Source organism: Dendrobium catenatum, unplaced genomic scaffold, assembly GCF_001605985.2.
Source record: "Dendrobium catenatum unplaced genomic scaffold, ASM160598v2 fragScaff_scaffold_353, whole genome shotgun sequence".
In the NCBI taxonomy this organism is placed as follows: Eukaryota; Viridiplantae; Streptophyta; class Magnoliopsida; order Asparagales; family Orchidaceae; genus Dendrobium; species Dendrobium catenatum.
In genome coordinates this window covers 594,710-617,413 of record NW_021318815.1, presented here as the reverse complement: position 1 = coordinate 617,413, position 22,704 = coordinate 594,710, and the positions used below count along the sequence as shown (strand labels likewise).

At 36.5% G+C, this 22,704-nt stretch overlaps 2 protein-coding genes across 3 annotated transcripts; both read right to left on the bottom strand.

Annotated features, from left to right (window-relative positions):
* Positions 1 to 265: 265 nt before the first annotated feature.
* LOC110100510 (probable histone chaperone ASF1A) lies at positions 266 to 10,042 on the bottom strand. Its single transcript, XM_028693745.1, has 3 exons — positions 9,694 to 10,042; positions 1,065 to 1,180; positions 266 to 853 (listed from the first exon to the last, which is right to left on the bottom strand). Exons 1-3 carry the CDS (start codon positions 9,800 to 9,802, stop codon positions 404 to 406), a joined length of 675 nt encoding a protein of 224 aa, XP_028549578.1. The 5' UTR covers positions 9,803 to 10,042; the 3' UTR covers positions 266 to 403.
* Positions 10,043 to 11,178: 1,136 nt separating this feature from the next.
* On the bottom strand, positions 11,179 to 21,949 carry LOC110100471 (GDP-Man:Man(3)GlcNAc(2)-PP-Dol alpha-1,2-mannosyltransferase). 2 transcript variants are annotated; one of them, XM_028693743.1, is made up of 7 exons: positions 21,090 to 21,948; positions 19,558 to 19,844; positions 19,040 to 19,226; positions 18,462 to 18,530; positions 18,172 to 18,365; positions 16,326 to 16,435; positions 11,179 to 11,763 (listed from the first exon to the last, which is right to left on the bottom strand). In XM_028693743.1, the coding sequence occupies exons 1-7, from the start codon at positions 21,387 to 21,389 to the stop codon at positions 11,513 to 11,515; spliced, it is 1,398 nt and encodes a 465-aa protein (XP_028549576.1). In that variant the 5' UTR covers positions 21,390 to 21,948; the 3' UTR covers positions 11,179 to 11,512. The 2 variants fall into 2 exon arrangements, with proteins under 2 accessions (XP_028549576.1, XP_028549577.1); XM_028693744.1 differs by lacking the exon at positions 11,179 to 11,763 and adding an exon at positions 12,348 to 12,755 and having other exon boundaries at positions 21,090 to 21,949.
* Positions 21,950 to 22,704: the final 755 nt, after the last annotated feature.

Below are 22,704 nucleotides of genomic sequence, written 5' to 3'. Positions count from 1 at the left end.
ATTGTTGAAGAATTGTGATGCTCAGACTTCGTTTGGGACGTCTTTTTTTTACTTCTTAAAGTAACTTTTTAATTTTTGTATTAAAAAGCTGCTTTATGAAACAGTAAGAAAGCCGTCCCAAACGAAGTCTCAGTCTATTGTCTTACACTTCTATCTTCTTCTTGACATCTAGAGCTGAATGGTTCTCTTGTTCATCAGCATTGTTAGCTACAGGTGAAGGATGTCCAGCAGGCTGGGCTCCGGCATCTATGTTTATCTTGGATTGTTGAAGAATTGTGATGCTCAGGCTTCGTTTGGGACGTCTTTTTTCTACTTCTTAAAGCAGCTTTTTAATTTTTGTATTAAAAAACTGTTTTATGAAACAGTAAGAAAGCCGTCCCAAACGAAGTCTCAGTCTATTGTCTTACACTTCTATCTTCTTCTTGACATCTAGAGCTGAATGGTTCTCTTGTTCATCAGCATTGTTAGCTACAGGTGAAGGATGTCCAGCAGGCTGGGCTCCGGCATCTATGTTTATCTTGATTTCTAGCTCAGGATCATTCTCATCTTCATCACCATTAATGGCTTCGGGTGAAGGATTTACAGCAGGCTGGACTCCATTTTCATTGCTTTCAGGATGGAAATTGATTGGGAATTTAGTAACACGGGGCTTGTCGGCCAATATATTCCGCTGAACTCGATCAATCAAGACCTTAGTGGGAGGTTCTTCCCTTAGTTGTTCATCATCATAATCATTGTTTACATAGTAGCCTACTCTTATGAACTCCTGGCCAATGTAGGAGCAGGTCAGAAGCAGCACAGTCACACCAAGAATGTCCTCTTCCCGGATCTTTGTAGGGTCTGGTGGATCTGCCTGGAATGCAAAATCAGAAAATGTTAGTCTTATGTAAAGATTTAGGTTTCATTTGGAACAGCTTTCGTACTGTTTTTAAAACGGCTTTCTAGTACAAAATTTTCAAATTCAAGAAACTTTTGTGCAAGAAAACTGTTTTGAAAAAGCAAGAAGAAAGTCATCCCAAACGAAACCTTAAATAAGTTTTAAGGTATTAAGTCTAGGAATTTGCCTGAAACACAAACCGGTAGTTTCCCACATTGACAGGACCAACAAGTACACTCTCAAGAAGCTGGTCATATTTCTCATCCTCGGCAGATCCTACATATATGAGCTTCCATTCTAGATCTGAGATACAAAGATAACTTTTGCGTTAGTTTGTTACTCAGATAAAGTTAGAAGTAAAATTAGGCTCGATGGAATTCATTAAAAGCAAATATTTTTCCACCGCGGGATCGAAGTCCAAGACTCATGGAGGACTTCCACAACGCTCGGTGCTCAAAACACATAACAATAGGAATGGATTAATTTTCACTGATGTTTGGAGATAAAAACTAGATCCTTAATTTTATTTGAGGAACAATTTAAACTGTGCATATTTTCGGAGTAACTCTAATCAAACAGTGGTAGATGTTAGGCCGATTCAACTTGAACCGGCCCAGCCGGCTTACAGGAGGCGGACAAGTGCCGCCTCCCTTCCTTCTTGCCACCCCAAACTAGTGGGCCCCACTAAGAGAAAATCAAAGAGAGAGGGTTGGGCGGCTAGGGTTAGAGGGAAAATTTTGAATTAAGGATGTTTGAATTAATGTATTAATAGTATGGCTTGTTTAGGGTTTAGGGTTATGCATGATTTGAGTTGTACTCTTGGAGTCTCCTTGATGTCTTGGACTCTAGATTCACAATCTAGAGATTGGGAGAGACGATCCTCTTCTCGAATTGAGGATTAATTGTATCTTGCTTGGAGTTTGTTTTATTTTGATTCTACCATTGCAATCTATCATTCTTAGATTGATTTTATCCAGATTTTTCTTATTTTCTTGCTGTTTTGGGCCAATTATTGCAAGGATTGCTTGCAAACTCAAGTATTTCCTCTTGAATTACTTGCGAACTCAAGTATTTCCTATCAGTAGAATCTTGAAAAGAAAAGGTATTGACAAAGGCAGCCTGAAATACTTCCTTCGGGCACCAAAATAGGTACAGAATTACATACAAAATTACTGAGTTAAACAAATGCAGGGAATTATAGCATTCTTATAAGATATTTGCACTCAACTTCCAAAATAAAGCCTTGCCGTAGGTCTCATACTGCAGGAGTAATCCAATAGAAGACAAATTATACTGTGGTTCTAGTTGCATTAGTCATCGTACATGCCAAAAAGGTTCCTATTCCCCACCAAAATATGGACAATGAAAATTAGTTTATTCTGAAGGAAAGCCTACGCTCAACCAACTTTGAGGTTTTTGAAAACTTAGAGTAGAGAAGGTTGCATACATTTTTCAATAAAGAGCCTAAATGAACATAACCTGCCAAGGTATAAATAAATCATCACCGCTCAGTATCTATAGAGCAACCTAAATGAACACTAACACTCCATCTCAAATTAAAGCAAATATATCCATTAGCTCCAGCTTTTTACGTGATTGAGAAAATGGAAGAGATCTCATAGCTTTCGTAAAATACTCAACAGCTTGCTCGTAATAAAATCCTGAATGAAATGAAAATCAACTTCAATATATTTGATTATTTCATAAATTATAAGGATCAATTGAGAATCATAGTTTGAAATCATAAGTTGTATAACAACAAAATTAAATTCTCCTAAAAGAATTTTTACCCACATCATTTTACATGCATTATAGACCATAACTTTATATTTGGCAACAAAATCGAAATCCCAACAATTTGCTTCTTAATGTTACAAGTAACAATGTTACCTACAATAAAAAATACAATACTCAAAAGGTTGAATTCTTGCCTTCAACATTTGACCCAATGGGTATATCAGAATACTTATATGCTTAAATGCTCCATTCTAATATATATTAACCATTTTTTCAAAGAAACTTTTTGATGTACCAATGTACCTTAAAGCCAACCATCATCACAATGTTTCTTTTATAATTTGTATGTGTTGACTCACCGCACTAATAGTGAATGAAATATTAGACCTAGTGCAAATCAAGTAAATTGATTTTCTTACCAATCATTGATATTGAGATGAATAAGGATTCCTCGCTATACGAAAGTAGTTTGAGCATTCATAAGAGTATCAACAAATTTGTATAAAAATTAGTAGCACATTTCCTCCGAAAAAATTAAACCCTTTTTTATGTTGGTAAGTTCAACTCCAAAAAAGAATTTGAACCATCATGGATCTTAAGTAATTAAAAAATTCATTAGTAGGGTTTTATCAAAAGAAAACTTATTAATCACTACTAGTAAAAATTAATCAAGATACATAGTCAATACTATAGTTCTTGAAGATGTATGTAGGAGAGCGAAAAGCGTATCTCGGCAAAAACTTGCAGAATTTTTCAAACTAAATATGTTGGGTTTAAGCTCATGAATGGTCTTTTTGAATAGGCATGTGATCCTCATCTTAAATAACATTACCAAGTGGTTGCTTCATATTAATTGTGTCATTCTGTTAGACAACACTTGAAGAACTCAAGTGAAACCTAACGCACTTGACAAAAACAATGAGAAATCTCCACAAATTCAACGAAAAATCAGGTAAAAACAAAAATTTTATTGCAAGAACACAAACTAACGGAAGAAAATAGCAAGATACAATTGATACTCTATTCGAGAGGAGGATCTTTCCCTCTCAAATCTCTAGACGCTGCTAGAGCCCAAAGAAACTATGAGATCTCAAATATCAGCCAAATTCAAGATGCCCTAACCTTAGAAAAACAAACTAATTAATGCATACAATCCAAAAAAGAAATATCTAAACAGTCCCTACATTCAAATTTTCCTCCTAACTTCCTCAAAAATCATTCGTAAGATGCTCTATTGACTGAAGTGGTTTGGTCGACACGTATAGGGGGGCGGAACTCTTCTGCCTCTGTCCGCCTAAGCCAATCCCGAGTGGACAGACTGGGCCAATTTAAACACATTCAAGTCGCCATAAAAGAAAGGCATTGCTCGCATCTACTTTGCAGCAAAGACCATCCTTGATCGATGGCCACGAATAGGAGATTCGAGCAAAGTTGAGTCAAGCAACTAGAGAGAAGCTGACAAAATAATCCATACTATAATTTTTTTGGACCCTTTAACAACCACCCAATCTTTATAATAATCGAGCAAGTTTATCAAAATAAGAAAAATGAGTTTGTCGAGAAGATGTAGATATTGAGGATGATCTTCATAGTTCTCGAAAATGTTAATTTACCATAAGAGAATTAACAGCTTACACCTAAAAAGACTAATGTATTTCTTTGAGAAAGAGAAATGTCTTCCTTTTATATGTAAACTTGATGCCAAAATAAGGATTTTGACACCCAAATCTTTGAAAAAAAAATTACCTTCTACAAATATTATTTTATTTCAATGATGCTCGATATATATATGACTTTCATTGAGAAGTACGTTATCAACATATAAAACCAGAGTCACTATGCCAAGGAAGAGTATAGAATAAAGATAGAATGATCACTCATAGTATTTCATAATAATGTCAACAAATTATTTTATAAAAAATTTCAAACCAAATATGAGGATTTTTTTTCCCAATCCAAATATAGCTTTCAAAAGCTTTACAAGTTTATCTCCTCCTTAACAACAGATCCAAGAGATTGCTCCATATGAACTAGTTTGATAAAATCCCTATAAAAAGGCATTACTAACAACCATTTAAAATATAATACATCTACATTAATGGCAAATAATTGAAGAGAGCAAACGGAGTTTGTTAAGGCAACCAGTAAAACAATCTCAAAGTTAATAACATGAAGCTGAGTACATCCGTTCACCACCAAGCTAATCTTATAACAATCAATAGAGCTATCATGATGGAACTTAGTGAATACACTTCTATATAAAATAAATTTAACCCTAACATGTGATATAACAAATTCTCAAATAACCATTTTGTTGTCTATAATTTGCTTCCACTTAAGCTCAAAAAAGGCATTTTTATATAGCTTGAAAATAGAAACAATAAACAAGATAAAACAAACCAACGAAAAGAAGAGAGAAAATCAAAAGACATAAAAGATTGTGATGGATGGCAAATGCCTTGGCATTTCCCTTGAGAAGAGAAATTAAAAAAAAAATGTACATCTAATAGCTTAAAGGTAAGTTTATGCAAGTCATAATTGACCAGATGGAAGCTGTTGCAGAAGGAGACAATCAAGACATGCGAGCATAAACTTGAATGAGATGAAAAGAGATAATAGGACATACAAATTTATAATATAATGATCGTAACATTGATAATATTTTTGGGTAGGGAAATAACATTTAAAAAATGCATCAAATGATATGAGGGGATAACTTGGCATAGCCTGGGTGAGGAAATAAACAACAAAACATACACGGTTGAAGAGAAAAAAAAAGGTTAAGGAAAGAGTCCACCCCCACCCCCCCCCCTGCTATTTTTACTATTTGACAAGATTTATTCTAAATTATGCTTAAATCCTCTCAAATCTATTTATGTAAGTTTCTGTAGGATTTAAATTTATCATTTTTATTATTTGGCAGGATATTTATGCTTAAATTTTGCTCTAATCAACCTATTATTTGTTATTAACGATATTTAATATTAATAAATATATTTTTCAAATTATTTTATATTGTGCATCATGTTTAAAATGGTGTGCACTGTGTCGTGCGCTATGCGTCATAGCTCTATGGGAAACTTTGCACCGTGGTGCGCTATTGATAAGTATGTTCAAACCAAACATAAAATAGATAAACCTCTGCATTTGTAGTGCACTCAACCAAATAAATCAAAAATATTTTCAATACATTAAATTTACTTTTCACTGTAATCATTTCACTCTGCATTTTTTTCGCAAAGGTAAATAGCCCCTAATAGAAAAGAATATTTAACAAAATGGAAAGCAAACAATAGAGTAGCATCATTAAAAACAAAAGAGAATGTGATTGATTAGGTAGTATGCAGTAAAATATCATCCTTCCAAAATTGCTGAGGAACATGCATATGAATCATTAAGTTGCAAGCAACGTCAAAAAGATGGTAGTTCTTATTCTCAACTACCCTATTTTGTATATATATATATATATATATGAACATAAGGAATGTTGTATAAACACATTCTCAACATTAAAAGAAAAAAAACAGATTATAATATTATATAAATTCAAGAGCATTATTGTAGTGAGCTTTGATGTGAATAAAAAATTATCACGCATTTTTTGATAGAATTGTCTTAATACAATTAAAACCTCACATCAATATTTTAATAGTAGAACCAAGTAATTTTGGAATGTCATCAAACAAGAAATAAAATAGTAAAAAAATAAGATGGGCAATAACATGACTTGGTCATGCATGTCAGAGTGAATTAACTCAAATGGGGCGCTGCTATATAAACACAAAAAAAAGGAAAAGAGAAAATGAAATTTGCTAAACTCACAAGCATCACATTCAAATTTTAAATAAAGGATGTTAAGAAGTGTGAAATTTCAAAGACAATGAGGGTGATTGCTAGGAATCTAACCTTCACACAACAAAAACAACAATAAAAAAGATAAAACATAGGAGAAATTAGCGAGAAAGATGTTTATTTCAGTACAACAAACCAAGATACAAGTTGATCTACTATTAGAGACGTAAATCGGCTCTCCAAAAATACTAGGTGCTGCTAGGAATAACTCCAGGAAAGACAACAGAAAAATACCAATAGCATGATGAAATAAAACAACCTTCTTAACCCTAATATAAATTTTCTTACTTCCCTCCCAATTCTGAATTCAAATCAGTAGCATTTCCTTAAATAAAATTTTCTAACTCCCTCCCAAATCTAAATTCAAATCAGCCCCCATTTCCCTAAATAAATCTTTCATAACTCGCTCCCAAATATGACTTCAAATCAGTCACCTTTCCCTAAATAAGTTTCATAATTCCCTCCAAATTTTAGTTTTCTATGGTAAGGAATTAAAGGTGGATTTTCCCTTTGAGCCCCTTTTTGCCCACCGACAACCCTAGTGGGGGCCACCGGCTTCGTCAATTCATCGATGACCCATACAATAGTATCGTTGATGACGGAAAATGTAGACAAGACAATGAAATCAGAAACATTGAGATAATAAATATCATTAGCTTAAATGTCTTCATCAATCATTTCCTTCATGCTAAAATCCAAAAAGCCATAATGAGGAGGATATTTTTTATTTAGTTATGAGTTTTTGTTGACAATGCATAGGTCAAAGGTTTAGCCGTCTAACAAGTAATTGGCGGGAGAGGATTCATTATAAGGTATGAAAATAATTGTTGGTGGCCTTCCATATGGGGGAAGTATGCTAGAATATAAGACCCAAGACATGCCAATTGAGACAATTGTAGCAAGCCTTGAGGAAGTTATCTCATGATATGCTAAAACAAATGACTAAGTTTTTTAGAGGAGCCGGTCATAATCTTCTTGAGAGAGAAAAACAAATCAAGAATTTGTAGCACCAAAAGTAACTAAAATGAAGTTTGATGTTGTCATATACTAAGAAGTAAGAAATAATGGGATAACCAAATGTGTTCAAACATTGTTCAGGATAATGATTGGTATGGCTTTAATGGCGGCAAGCTGGGAAGGATTTAACCAAAACATCCTTGATTCCCAACACCACCTTGAGAGCGAACAATCAAGATTGTTTGGTTAGAAGTAGGCAGTTGATGGGTAGAGTTTGGTGACCTAAAAATTTTAGGAGAGAGTGATCACAAAATTAAGAACTATGGAGTCAACCATCAATTGAGACAATGCACCCCACAAAGAAAGATATCATAGAAAATTTTGGCAATAAAAAATTCTTCATTTTGTTTATCTCAAATAATTAGATTAGCAAAGGGAAGGTAATGAAATAATTCGAGTCTGCATATCTTTTTGATGAAAAAGAAGTCTCAAAATATAGCATAAATATGAGATATATTCATTTCTTAAAGTATATGAAGTAAAACTAAACCCACATATTTGACAAAGTCCTAACACAACAATTGTAATAAGAGAAGGTTTAGAACTATTTAGTAACCATATAAAAAAAAGTATAATCGAATGCTTAACACTTTTAAAACCTGATAGTATCAAAGCTATCTGGAGGTGACACATTAATGTGATGGAATTTCTCATGAGAACAAACAAGGAAACAAAAGGTCCTCGATCAAATGAGATAAATAGTACTAGCGAAAAGATGAATTACTCTTTCAAATAAGTGTGAGAAGACATGACACCATTTGAGGAGAAAGAAGATTCATGCAACATAAGTTGTGCAAGTCACAAGTTTCTTAAGCCCTAAGCATTCAAACTTGTATGGTGAGTATGATAATGAAAGTCATAGTGATAGGAAACAAAAGGAAAACAGGAAAATATTTGCTGAAATCAGAAATTCTGCGGATTAACCAAGGAGATTTTTAGGTTTTTATGGATGAAAACACAAGAAAAACACTATGGATTGGTAGGAGATGAAAAGAAATAGCAAAATACTAACGATCGTCTATTCAAAAGGAGGATCAATCTCTCTAAAACTTTCTAGACGCCGCTAGAGCCCAAGACAACAAAGAGAACTTTTGAAATTACAAGTAGTTGGGCGACATGGAGAAATTAAAAAATTGGTGATTACCTATCATAATAAAAAGGGCATCTAAATCTACAACTTAGGATGTACCAACAAAGGAAATTGTAGCAAATCAAGAAAATAGATGGCATAAGATGTTGAAAAAGATGTTTGTGAGTGCTGAAGAAATCCATCAAAATCTTTTTTGTAAAATAATAATTGATCTAGAGTGAGAAGCATTAGTAATAGGCACAATTTGATATTATGTACAAAAATAATAAGCAAAACGAGGCAATCGAATTGCTATCAACATTCAGAAGGATAATTAGTGGTTCAACTATAATAAAGAGAGGGTAAGAAACTATGCTTTAGATTACCCCTAGCTATACATTTTGCAGATATAAGTAAAGTTTGTCCTATCACATATTTGAAATTCAGAGTGACTGGCGCTTTTGAAAACATCATCAACAACTTGAAAGTATTTTTGCATTACATTCCGAAATATGTCCGGAAATGGGAAGGTAGCATCACGTGCTCAAGTTTCCACTGGTTCGGAACATATATCATCAAAATGATATAAAAACACAAACACACTTGCAGAATCAACAGCCCAGAAATTTACTCATAAACATCGGATCAGCCAGCAAAAGAAGAATTTATTGTCTCCTTGCTCGCAGTACAAGCTGTATCATTCCAGTACAAATCTAAAACTCACCAAGGTCTTCAACTCATACTTAATCAAAACTCACTAGAGACCATCCACCCGAGCACAGTAACCAGCAAATCACAACATATAGAAAATCCCCAGGCATGGGCAATTTCAATGACCTGCCACATTTCGAATGCAAGCAAAATAATCTCCTACATAGCAAATGCAGCCAATTTGACCGCGTTTGTTCTGTGGAAAGAAAACTCCATAAAACTGAAATCACTCATCACCATATATCATTTATCGTTCCTTCCAACACGATACACATGACCTCCAGTGCACAAACATATGAACAGGAACGTATTCATGCCCTAAAATGACCGTCCTAATCGGTTCAACCAGGCTAAAAACAAACACAGCATCAATAGAAATCGCACAGAACCGGCATAAGAAAAAAAAAAACACAGCGAATGATATCCGCACCGTCCGTAAGAGGCACTAGACACTCGTAGGAGATCTCAAACTGGAAAGGGTTGAGGAATGCCGCCGGATTGTCGAGAACTGCCACGTTAGTTATGTTCACTGCACTCATGACCGAGACCTTCGATCGAGCAAAACCCTAGACTCTGTCGAACGTCGGGTAAAGGAAAAGATTGGCAGCTTAATTACATGGGATCAGAAGGCGGGAAGAGGAGAGGAAAAGGAGGGATCTTTTTGGGACCCTAGCGAAAGGCGGTCGCCTGTATTTTGGATTTTAAATTCTGCCGCTCCCAGCGACCCCGGTGTCGGTGAATTGCTTGTGAATTTACCAAATTGATTGTAGGAAGCCTCGAGTAAAAAATCTGGGTTTAATAGGAGATATGTACACATTTATTTATTTGGATACTATCAAAATAATCGTAAAATTTTTTGGTGCATTAATATTTATAGCGAAAAGAGAGTTTAATTTTTTTTTTTATTATTTTAGAAGGCCGATAGAAGTTTTTGATGATTAGAGGAATTGTGGTGATTGAAAGATCGTATTCTAAAAAAATATATATCAAAATAATATCATAGTAACCAATAATGCTCAGAAGATAATAATGATTGTAGGCTAAGCGACGGTCGTAGAATGACCATTATTTAGTAGCAGTAGTAGTTAGAGGTCTGAAGTCAAGCTATTGTAGTTATAGGAACATTACTCCTATGATGACACTCTAATCTTCCCTCGAAAAACTAGTCAACCATCCTTGTCTAACATATTGGGTTTGAAGGGCCATGGTTCTCTAATTTTTCCGGCATAAAGGGTGGTAAAATTATCCGATAGAAATTTAAAAATTGCTGGAGGCAATCAAAACTCTTAGGCTTCGTTTGGGATGACTTTCTTATTGCTTCTTAAAACAGCTTTTTAGTACAACAAATAAAATTTTCATGCTAAAAAGCAACTTTAAGAAGAAATAAGAAAACCGTCTCAAACAAAGCCTTAATCTTCCTTTAAGAAAGGGGTTGATTGTCCTCCCCAGACATATCGAGTTCAGAGGTAATTAGTACTTTCAATCTTTACAACAACATTTCATTCTTCCCTTTAAAATGGTGTTAATTTTTCTCATCGATCAAATCAAATTTGGAGGCAATAAAAACTTCTTAGTCCCAAAGATGAACTTTGATCTTCCCTCGAAAAGGCTTTGATTATCCTTATCAGTTACCAAGCACATTAGATTCAAAGACCGTTAAAGACTTTCACTCTCTTATGATGAGACCCTAATATTCTCTTGAACTAGGTTTTCACCAACCTCATTTGATTGGCCAATTTTGAAGGTATACAAAATCCGAACAAAACCCAATTTTGCACTTCTCAAAATTTATACTCTAACATGCATGAATTGGCATTGGCTCTAATGCATTATAATCATTTGAGAAGCGATGCAGCTGAGAAAAAAAATTTTTTTTTTGAAATATTATAATAATTCTCAAAGGATAAAAGACAGCTGAGGGAAAAGATACAAATTTTACAAAAATCAAATATATCCTCTTTTATTAAGACACAACCTCCTTGGACAAAAAAGATAAAATTAGTTTCTGCATGAGTTGGGACGTCAACTTCGCATTGGAAGATATGAAATTTCACGGAAGTCTTAACGGATCCATGCTATGCGGGGAGAAATTATTCTGTGTGATCATCGAGCGGTCCATAGACGAATCAGAACGCACCATGTCAACCAATACTGAGGGGTACATAACAGCGGTACACAACAAAAAAATGACGTAATATTTTCTCATTCGATTCTGGACGCCATTTGGCGACTGCACAGAATAATTTTTCCTATGTGGGAGCATGGAGTCTAGAGAAGATGGGTCGAATAGCAGATTTAAAATTTTCATAAAACATTTTCTCTGAAAACTTCTCTGCACGTTTTCTTGCAGTTGCCGCTATTTCAAGCCTTTCTGCTTCTTTCAGCCTCAGGACTTTGAGAATGGCATCAGCATATTCTTCTTTGTTTGAGGCCAGAAATCCTGATGGCTTTCCATCTTCTTCAAGAATGATGTCCATTCTTGGCCCTGCTGAATTATGAGCTGCAAAATTGAGAGATCACATTTCAAGAACAAATTTGTGTTAGGAGCTTCTGATGCATTTTTTCGTATCCAGCAAAGCGCAACATGATAAAAAATAACATTTAGGCTTCGCTTGTGACAGCTTTTTTGCTGCTTTCTAAAACAATTTAAAAAAATTATTTTAGAAAGCACTAAAAAAGCAATCCTAAATGAAGTCTTAATCAGAAATACAAAACAGGAAGATTTTGCTATGATTAACTATGAGTTCAAGTGCCATTTTATTGCATAGAACAGTTGCTTGTAGTTTTGACATAATTTATTTGTATTTTTGGTCAAATGTATTTCTATTTTGATCATTTGTCTAACACTATTGTACTTTAAAAATATTTCAGGAGCTCCTCCACATAAAAGCATCAAGAGCTCCCAATGCCCTTTTTTCCCAAATTTCGGTACAACAAAGAAACATTTTATGTAACCATAAAATAAGGTTGAAAAACAATCTAAATGGTGTCCCTGAGGGTAAGACTGATTCCACTTTTTTTTTTTTTGGGGGGGGGGGGGGATTCCCCTTTTTTTTTTTTTTTGGTGGGAATTTTTGGGGCCTAAGCCCGTATCATTGCTAGTTTTTCACGAGAGAAAAGAAAGCTAACCCCAATGGCAAGAAACAAAAACCAAAAGGGGGAGGCAGCAACTATCGGACAGGTACAGCAAAGAAAAACCTGTAAGGAATCAAAAACAGAACCAGCATACAAGAGCAAGCAAAGGGAAGAAGAACCCAAAAAGGACTCAGGCTGCAGCCAACATTTAGGCTCATACAAAATTCATCAAGAGCGATGCAGAAGCCCCTGTGGTTGCCAGCACGACCATCCAAGGAGATAATCATATAGCAGCAGTCATCATCGTCCTTCAAAAAAACCATTTCAGCGGCGGCCCCTGGTTGCCGTGAAGGCCATCCAGGTACAATGTAGACCCAGCAAATCCACAGAGCATCACCAGAAACAGAAACAACAGCCCTATCCAAAAGCAAGTCATCAAGATTACACCACCAATCCAGGAAAAAAAGAGGCAACCAGCAGCGTCCAAGGGCCAAAAAAGCAGCCCACACCAAAACCTCAAGCAAGATGGTGCCTAAATTTATAGCCATTCTTCCAGGATTTTGTTTTGAAGAAAACCGCTCTTTTAATCTTTTTGGCAATTGTAGTTTGGCAATCAAAAGTTTTACCAAAAAGTCTATCATTTCTAGCACGCCAAATAAAATAGATGGAGACACTAATAAGAAGGTAGAAGAAACGTTTCAGCTCTCTTTCCACCTCCAATTCCTCAATAAAATTATAGGCTTGGTGAAGGTTAGGCGACAAAAGGAAAGCATGACCACAGGGAATGAGCCGTTTAAGAATGTCAAAAGTGTAGTGGCACTCAAAGTAAAGATGCGAGTGAGATTCCATATCCAAGTTACAGAATTTGCAAGATGCTTCCGCCAATAAACCCTTCTTAAGGAGTGCCTCAGCAGTTTTTAAACCAGATTTGAAGGCTAACCAAGCATAAGTAGCAAATTTGAGTGCATAGCCCTTGTGACAAACAAAAGAGTGCCAGTTAACCTTAGGGTGGTGAGAGAAAAACTGTTTAGCAAAGCTTTAAGTATCCGGTTTATCAGAACCCAACCAGAGAGCACCAGAGTTCAAATCAGCAATAGTATCAGCTGGATAGCATGAGCCAGAGCAGTGGGGGCAGAGGGAGGTAAAGCCCAGGCCCCATTATGTATAAAATTCCTAACTTGCCAAAGGGAAGCATCCAGATAGGCAGGTTGGTAAGACTGTGAGCCCCACATATCCATAATAGATCGACCATTACAACATGGGTCCCAAAGAAAAGATAAGGAGCTATTAGCATGAACTTTGAGTGTGATGTTATTCCTGATTTTAGTGGCCACAGGGCACAGAAATTTCCAGTAAATAGGGATACGAGAATTGTGAGTAGACCACAGAGAGTGGTAGTTCCCTTTCCACCAAGTGAAGAGCAGGTTATTGGAATGGAGAAATCTCCATATGACAGAACACCCATAAGCGTGGTAGAGGGAGTCTATGGTAGGAAGACCAATTCCCCCACAATCCTTAGGTAAGCAGGTTATCTTTCCAAGCCACTAGGTGAATCTTCCTTTCATTAATATCACGTGAAAAAAGGAACCTGGAACAGGCTCTATTTATAAGTTTACAGCACCCTTTGGGTACGATGGATCCTCTTATCCAGTATGCAAGGGTATAAAAAATAGTGCATCTCAGAAATTGCAGCCTGCCTGCCAGAGACAGAGATTTGGCCTTCCAGCCATCAAGGGCCCCAAGAACTTAGTAATAAGGGGTTGAAAATCAGCCACATGGATCTTCTTGGTATGAATGGGAAGACCAAGGTATTTTAAGGGACCTTGGGATCCCTGAATATTAAGAATATTACAAATAGAGGATGCAAAATTACAGCAATTAGAGAAAAGAATAGAGCTTTTCTCCACATTAGTGTGCAGGTTGGACACCTCAGAAAACTGATGCAGGATGTTTTTGAGAGTGAGCATTATCCAAATTAGCTTTGCCAAAAACAAGTCGTCAGCATATAAAAGGTGAGTGAAGGAGGTGTTACCAACAGAAAAACTCAGAAATTCCTTCTTAGAAACAGCTTCCTCAAAGCAGGAAGAGAGTCCATCCATCACAATCGAGTAGATATAAGGAGAGAGGGGGCAACCTTGCCTAAGCCCAAAAGAAGAGTTAAAGCAGCCTTCTAAAGCACCATTAATAGCCACAGAGAAATGAATATCAGTAATGCACCCTTTGATCCAAGAGATGAACTGAGGGGGGAAGACTTTATCTAGAAAGCTAGCAAGGATAAATTCTCTAGAAACAGAGTCAAAAGCTTTTTCTATGTCAAATTTGGCGCAGAAAAATTTCTCCTTAGCACTCAAATTAAACTTACCCAAAATGTTAGAAGCCAAGAGGATATTGTCAGAGATAATCCTATGTTTAATGAACCCAGTTTGACTAGGGGTGAATGATATGAGGCATAACATCTCTCATTCTGTTAGCAAGGATCTTGGCGATTATCTTGTAGAAGGTGTTGCAAAGGCCAATTGGTCTATAATCAGTCACCTTGGAAGCATGAGGGTGTTTGGGAATCAAAGCCACAGCAGTGGCCTTAGTATGTTTAGGCATAAACCCATTGGAGAAGTAAGACAGCACAACTTCACAGAGTTGGTTGCCAATCACATTCCAAGTCTTTTGGTAGAAATCAAATGTAAAACCATCGGGCCCAGGAGCAGCATTCGGAGCTGAAGTGAAGACAACATTTTTAATCTCCTCAACAGTAATGGGGGCAACATGGGAAAGAGTGAGGTGCGCAGGAATAGAAGCCCCAACCGGAACAGAGGCATAGGCATGGGAAAAGTGAACATATTTATTAAACAGATCCTTGTAATGATTGATAAATTCCTTGTTGATATCCATGGGGGACGTGAGAACCATGCCATTGGAGGTTAAGCTATCAATCACATTGGCATTGTGCCTATGATTGATTTTCGAGGAACTTAAAATCATCTTCACCAGAGGTAAGACATTTAACTTTACCCCGCTGAATAATCCAGTCTGACCAAAGGTTGAGATTATCAGAGAGCTTGAAATTGGTTTCTTTGAGAGCTTCGTTCAACACAAGGCCAGTAGGATTCAGTTGGATTTGGGCAAGTTGTTCATTTTGAGAAAACTTGAGAAGGTCAATGTCCTTCAACAGGGAGTTGGAGGAAGCACATCTCTTGGGTTTAATGAGATTCTTGAGAGCCTTGAGTTTGTAATAGAAAGAGCAGATATGGCAACCATAGGTCGGTTGGGAGAAAATGGTCAAAATCCCATCCCATAATTCTGGTTTAATGCCCATCTCTTGGTTTTAATGAGCTTGAAATTGGTTTCTCCCCACATAGCATTGATCCGTTAAGACTTCCGTGAAATTTCATATCTTCCAATGCGAAGTCCACGTCCCAACTCATGCAGAAACTAATTTTATCTTTCCACTATTTTTTTAGTACTTGATATTACGGTATTTTAAGAGAAATTCATCCCTTATATCAAAAGTGAACCGCATGGCGGCTATGGGGGTTGATTGCATGAATCCACATCCCTCCAATACCGTGATTGTGCGCTCACATGAGAAGTTTGAACATGCTAGCCCCAAAAAGTTCATTAAACATTTCAAACCAGTCAATTAAGGTTTCGTTTGGGACCGCTTTTTTATTGCCTCTTAAAGCATCTTTTTAGTACAAAATCTAGAAAGTTGCATTAAGAAGCGGTAAAAAAACCATCCCAAACGAAGCCTAAGGCATTGTTTAATACAATTGAATGTTGTGCTTTTATTTCGTTATATAAAATAAAATCAACATACACTAGTTCTATAAGACAAAATTATCATGAAATTATAAAGAAGGTGCTCATGCAAAATAGTGATTTTTTCAGCATGGATTTCATATAAATCAAAAGAATTGTTGAAAAAGGAACAGAACCAAAACTAAATGAAGCTGTTATACTGCCATAATAAAAAAAGATAGCCAGAATTACCGATTGGGATAGCCCCTGCTGCCATATACTCCACCACACTGATGCCAAAATGTTCATCTACCATGGAATGAAGCCCAGCAATAGCGTTTCCCAATAGCTGCACTAATTCGCTGATGGCATATGGTAATCGCAAAGAAGAACAGCAAAAAATAAAAATCAGAACAGAAGGGAGGATAAACACACAAGTTATAACTGATTGTCAAGTTATAAAAATCACACATATATATATATATATATATATATACCCTATTTCGGTTGGGTTACATCAAGGATCAGCCTTAAGCCCATATCTTTTTGCTTTAGTCTTGGATGTTCTCACTAGACATTTGCAAGAGGATGTACCTTGGTGTATGTTTTTTGCTGATGATATTCTTCTTGTTGATAAGACTAGAGAGGGAGTTGAAGGTAAACTTGAATTATGGAGGTCAACCTTAGAGTCTAAAGGTTTTCGCTTGAGTAGATCTAAAACGGAATATATGGAGTGTAATTTTAGTAGTAATAGTCCTAGTGAGGGGATTGTGACTTTGGGCGATCAAGTCATTAATAAGAGTACACGTTTTAGGTATCTTGGATCTATTGTTCAGAGTGATGGTGAAATAGATGGGGATATTATCAGCAGAATTCAAGTTGGATGGTTGAAGTGGCGGAATGCATCGGGCTTGTTATGTGATAGAAATGTACCCCTCAAACTTAAGGGAAAATTCTATAAGATGGTAGTGAGGCCTGCAATGCTTTATGGTGCCGAATGTTGGCCATTAAAAGAGAAGCATAATACTAAGTTAAGTGTGGCAGAGATGAGGATGCTTAGATGGATGAGTGGCTTTACCCTTAGAGATAGGATACGAAATGAGCATATACGTGAAAAGGTTGGAGTAGCTCCAGTAGAAGATAAGATTAGAGAGAGTCGCCTTAGATGGTTTGGTCACATAAAAAGGCGGCCTTCCGACGACCCAGTTAGGAGAGTAGAGGTATTAGATTTGACTTGTGTTAAGAAAGGTAGGGGTAGACCTAAAAAGACTTGGTTAGAAAATATTAGGAATGACCTTTCTTTATTAGATTTAAACGAGAATTTGGCTTTTAATAGGACACAATGGAGAAAAAGGATTCATGTAGCCGACCCCACGTAGTGGGATAAAGGCTTGATGTTGTTGTTGTTGTTGTTGTTGTTGTTGTAATTGTTTGTATGTTTGTATTGTTTTTTTGTGGACTTAGACCTTACTAATCAAAATGAAAGGCTCTTCTCTTTGTAGAGTTATTAAAAGAATACAATTTTCTTAAAATGGTGTAAAGTGATCAAAAGGAAAAGGTGCTTTCCTAGTGCACCACCTTAGGAGGAGGATCTCTACAGCAATATTTTGAAGATAGAAACATTGGTAGATTGATAATTTGATGCTTATTCTTTTCACCTATGATCATCCTCACCGCAAATAAAATTCTTGCTCTATTTATAGTATCATTAGCCAACTGGTATCCATATGAGTATATGACTAATTTATTTCCTGTACATTCTTCAAGTTGTTGTGAGAAGGTTCTTCACCAAAAGATATAGAGGTCAAATTTTAGTATTATTCCTTTTTTTTCCAGTTTTGTATAGTGGCATTCTCATGGAATTAAAAAAGACTACCCAGTTCTCTAAGCTAGCAAACCATCCAATATGGGTCTAATACAGAGACTGAGAATATCAAGTTGATTGAGTGGATCCAATGTCTAACCAATCCAAAAAACAAATGCCATAAATGAACCAAGTAATTGCATTGTTTTTGCTTCTTTAAATCATAATTCTCATCTTCCAAATGTATAGGTTCAACTATATGCATGAAAAATGAATATAATATGCAATACAAACCTGTACTTCACATCCTTGTAGAATTCCACATTCTTTTCCATGCCAAGCTCAGATGCTCTAACTTTCAATTTTTGCAATCTTTCTATGTCCTCCTTATTCCGACAGCTTCCAACAAATTGTAGCTTCGGTTTAGTCATGTCTGGTCCTAGTCTATTGACAGCAAGTGCAAATGCTTCAAGTTGAAGACCATGAGCCTGTCAGAAGAATCAAGTAACAGTGAGATAAATTGATAATTAGTTAGATGTGTTCATAACAGCTCAAAATATCTTAGATAAGTGTCATCAACACACCTTTTCTGGGCGGAACTGGGCAACAGAAACAAGGATAGGTATCCCAGAAGGTCTTTCCAATGGCAACACCTATATAACAACCACAAGGACGTTCCATGAGAGCACATTTCAACAAATCAGACTCCATAGAAAGCTATCTTCAAAGCGGGTACATAAACCCAAAAAAAAAAACTTCTGAATTTCTTCCTAAACGCATAATTATCTTAGGTAACTCCATCAAGATGCTTATTTCAAAACATAACAAAATACACCATCAAGTTGCTTCAAAATAAACTACATTTCTAGATATAGAAAATTTTGTTCGATAAAGAATCAAAACAACACAACAAAAGCAAATAACATCTAAGTCAATTCAAGAGAGGAGCAATTGCGAAAGGCGTTATTGCGTTGCTAGTCAAACAACAACAACATCAAGCCTTTGTCCCACTACGTGGGGTCGGCTACATGAATCCTTTTTCGCCATTGTGTCCTCTTAAAAGTCAAATTCTCATTTAAATCTAATAAAGAAAGATCATTTCTAATATTTTCTAACCAAGTCTTTTTAGGTCTAAAAATAAAACAAGGTCTAAAACACATACCTGAAGGGCAGAAGTATCACAAGGAGGGTACACCCTCTTAATACGTGCAGGAATCTTCCATATCTTCTCAATGTGAGATCTTGTCCAAGAGGAATTTACCATGACAAGATGTGCACAGGATCCCACGAGGCCATACAGCCAACTAAAGAGTATGTAGTAGACAATCTTACAACGAGATAGCCAAATGCTGCCCTAAAAAAAGACTTGTAAGCTGAAAGCTATCTGCAGCAGTGAAAAACAAATGGGTGGAAAGATATATTCAAAAAATAAAGATCATAAAGCAATATATTGCAGGTTAACCATTACAAACCTCCTGCCCAGTATAGATAATAAATGATAATGCAATCAGAGCTAATTAAAGGAACACTATTGACCCATTAAAATCAGTTAGGAGTTGTCACAAAAGACAACATAATAAAGCTTCATATTCTAATAGTTCAAAACAGCAAACAAAATTTCCAAAGATGACATTAATCATAGTGTATCGTTAAGTCAGCATGTTAATGCAGTTAACATACCTTTTAGCCACAAGAACATCATTATTATACATTGAACTGTGTTGACGAACACGAGAGACCATATCTGAGCTGATTGTTGGGTAATGAGTATAACAAATAACTTTGCAACCAAATATCCGAGCAAGCGGATATGTAAAAGCATAGCCGCTGGTGTCAAAATAGTATTGAGGGGTAAATTTACATAAGGCCTCCCAAGAGAGAAAGACAGAACCTAGACTTTGCCCAATCATAGTGAAACGGGGATAGGATTTCTCATCTACCCACTTCCTTTTGTACAAGCGAACAACCTACGTGAATAGCAAACCACTATGAGAAACTGGATTCAGATGACAGGAAAGCAAAGCACATCATGGCATAGTTTGAACAATTTCTTAGGGCATCTCCAACCGAACTCCAAACACATGAATGATATCGCTCGCAAGCTCCAGCTAAACGACAAAAATTCCGGTATTTGGTTGCGGGTGAATAGTGCGACGCCAATATTGGCGTGGCACTGTTCACCAACGTTATTTTTCTGTCTCTACTGGATTTGCTGAAGAAACGCGCGAAATAGGAGAAAGATGGTTACCTTTTGCAAAGGGCGTAAAATGGAGTTCGATTGGAGATGAATCACGCCATTTTTTAGTTTCACTGTATTTTGGAGTGAAAAATGAGATTTTCGGTGGGAGATGCCCTTAGGTAAAAATGAAGCTTTAACTTTCTCCTTTGGTTTAATAAAATGGCAAAAAAAAGTGGCAATTAAGAGATTGAACCATGAAGTTGGAATCAATACATTCTTTACATAACACTATCATGTGACAAAACCAAGCGGCGAAGCTCAAAAATCAATAAAGCAACAAATATTACTAACATAATCTTTATGAAGGATAAATGCATTCCAAATTAGACAAATGTGGCTTAAGCAAAAAACTAATCTTAAAATCTGAAGAAAGCAACAAAACCTTGTCAGATGCTTTCAGGTAAATAAATTACAACGAACTCACCAAACTGGCTAGATATGCCAAGCTCTGAAACAAATAGTGAAGTCATATATATAATTGATACACACAAAAAGATTATCAGATCATCATCAGTAGCCTCATCAAAATTGGTTAGGCCGACCTTACCAATCATGCATTGAAATTCCCTCTGGCTAAGTATCGGATGTAATGTTAACCCTAATTGGATGTAACATTGACACTAATTAATTCTTGCCTTTTGCATACTAAATCTAGCTTGATCTAATAAATATGCATGAACTAAACAACTCTTCGATTATAAAGATTACATTTTTCAAGCACAGAAAGAGTGAAAAAAATAATCGTCGTTCTCTAAAATATATTTTCTATTACAAGCAACCTAATGATGCCTGAATAAAAATAATTTAGAAGTTCAAATAAATGCAACAAGAACTACGAGACATGTGATCCTGTTACACTGCATGAAAGACATCCAAAAATACCACGGATTGCGAAAATCAATCCAATATAAAAAACAGAAGTAAAACATCCACTTTTGAAACCGCTTCAGGGCTTAGTAAGGGGATTACGTACGATAGGCGGGTGAAGGAGGTGGACGCCAAATCTGTCAAGCGCCCTGGCAGTAAGAGTTTCCGGTGAGGCATCATCACCGGTGTAGATGATGCAATCGAGATCGGGGTTCTCATCCTGCACTGCTCTAACAGCGCACCACAGTACGCGTTCCCCGCCGCCTCCGTCGTTCGTGTACGGGTGGAAGAACCCAACAGCACATCGCCGCCGCCGCAGACATGAGATCACAGTACCAACAATGGAAGCAACGATGATGGCGATCGCACTTGATAGAAAGGAGAGTATCCGTATCCAGATCGCCATGGATTGGCTGGCCGGCGAAAGGGAGAAAGCTACCTTCACAGCGAGCGAGTTCCCGTTGTTGCTTCCGATAAAAATGTTGTAACTTCCGACAAAGTAGACGAAGGAGCCGAAGAAGCGACTCGTGCAAATCTCTACTCCTGCGGAACGCAGCCGAACAGCAACAACGATAAAGAAGAGAAAAAGCAAACCTAGGGGCTGTTTGGTATCGGATTTATGTTGGGATTTAAGTCGGCTTTACGCTAAATCCAGCCAAACGGTCTTTGTGCGGGCGTTAATTCGGGATTTACGGCTTAAATCCCGGATTTACTAAATCCCTCGGTTCGGTGGATTTAACGGGATTTTGCCGAATAAGCGCGCGAAAGGGAGAAAGCAACCTTCACAGCTAGCGAGCTCCTGTTCTTGCTTCCGATCAAAATGTCGTAACTTCCGATCGGACAGGAGGTAAAGTCGTAGAAGGAGCGAAGTCGAATAGCCAGGAAGCCGAAGAAGCGACGCGTGCAATCTATACACCACCTGCAGCAACGAAGCCGAGCAGCAAGGACGAAAAGAGAGGATGAAAGGCAAACCTAGACGCCTTATGTTATTATTGATTAACTTAATTAATATAATTTAAATTATTAATAATTAAGTAAACTAATTAAATAATTAATTGTATAGTTAGTGCATAAATTAATTATCTAGATTTAACTTAATTGTATAATTAGTAATTAATATTAATATAATTAGCTTAATTACTATAACTTAATATATATACTTACTCAATCCAAAATCAAATTGGAACTAGGTTAAGACCTCTCAGGTCCTATGTCACAATTCACAAATCGGCAATTCGGCGCCCGATGCTGTTGGCAGCCGCAGGTCGCAATTGTGTGGCCGCTCTGACACGTGCACACCGCCGTATATCCTACTCTGCAACTCGGCGTGAAGCCGCCATGCCACCTCAGGCCCAACCCACGCTGGCTGGCCTTTCTTATTAGGATCGTTCGGTGTTTGCAATTTACATTTTGCATGTTGGGTCCGGATTCACAAATCTGACCCGTTTGCAAAATCAGGTCGGATTAGTGTCAACCTATTTACTATCGGGTAAAGTCCGATTCGATCCGAACCTAACTCGTTGATCCTAACTGACATCCTTACCTTAAACAACTCTAAGTTATATGGTTAACAATATTAATATAATTTAAAATATTAATAATTAGTAAATTAATTAAATAATAAACAATATGCTTAGTGCATAAATTAATTATATAATTTAACCTATTTAAATAGTTAGTTATATAATTAGAATTAAAAGTTACATAATTAACTTAATTAA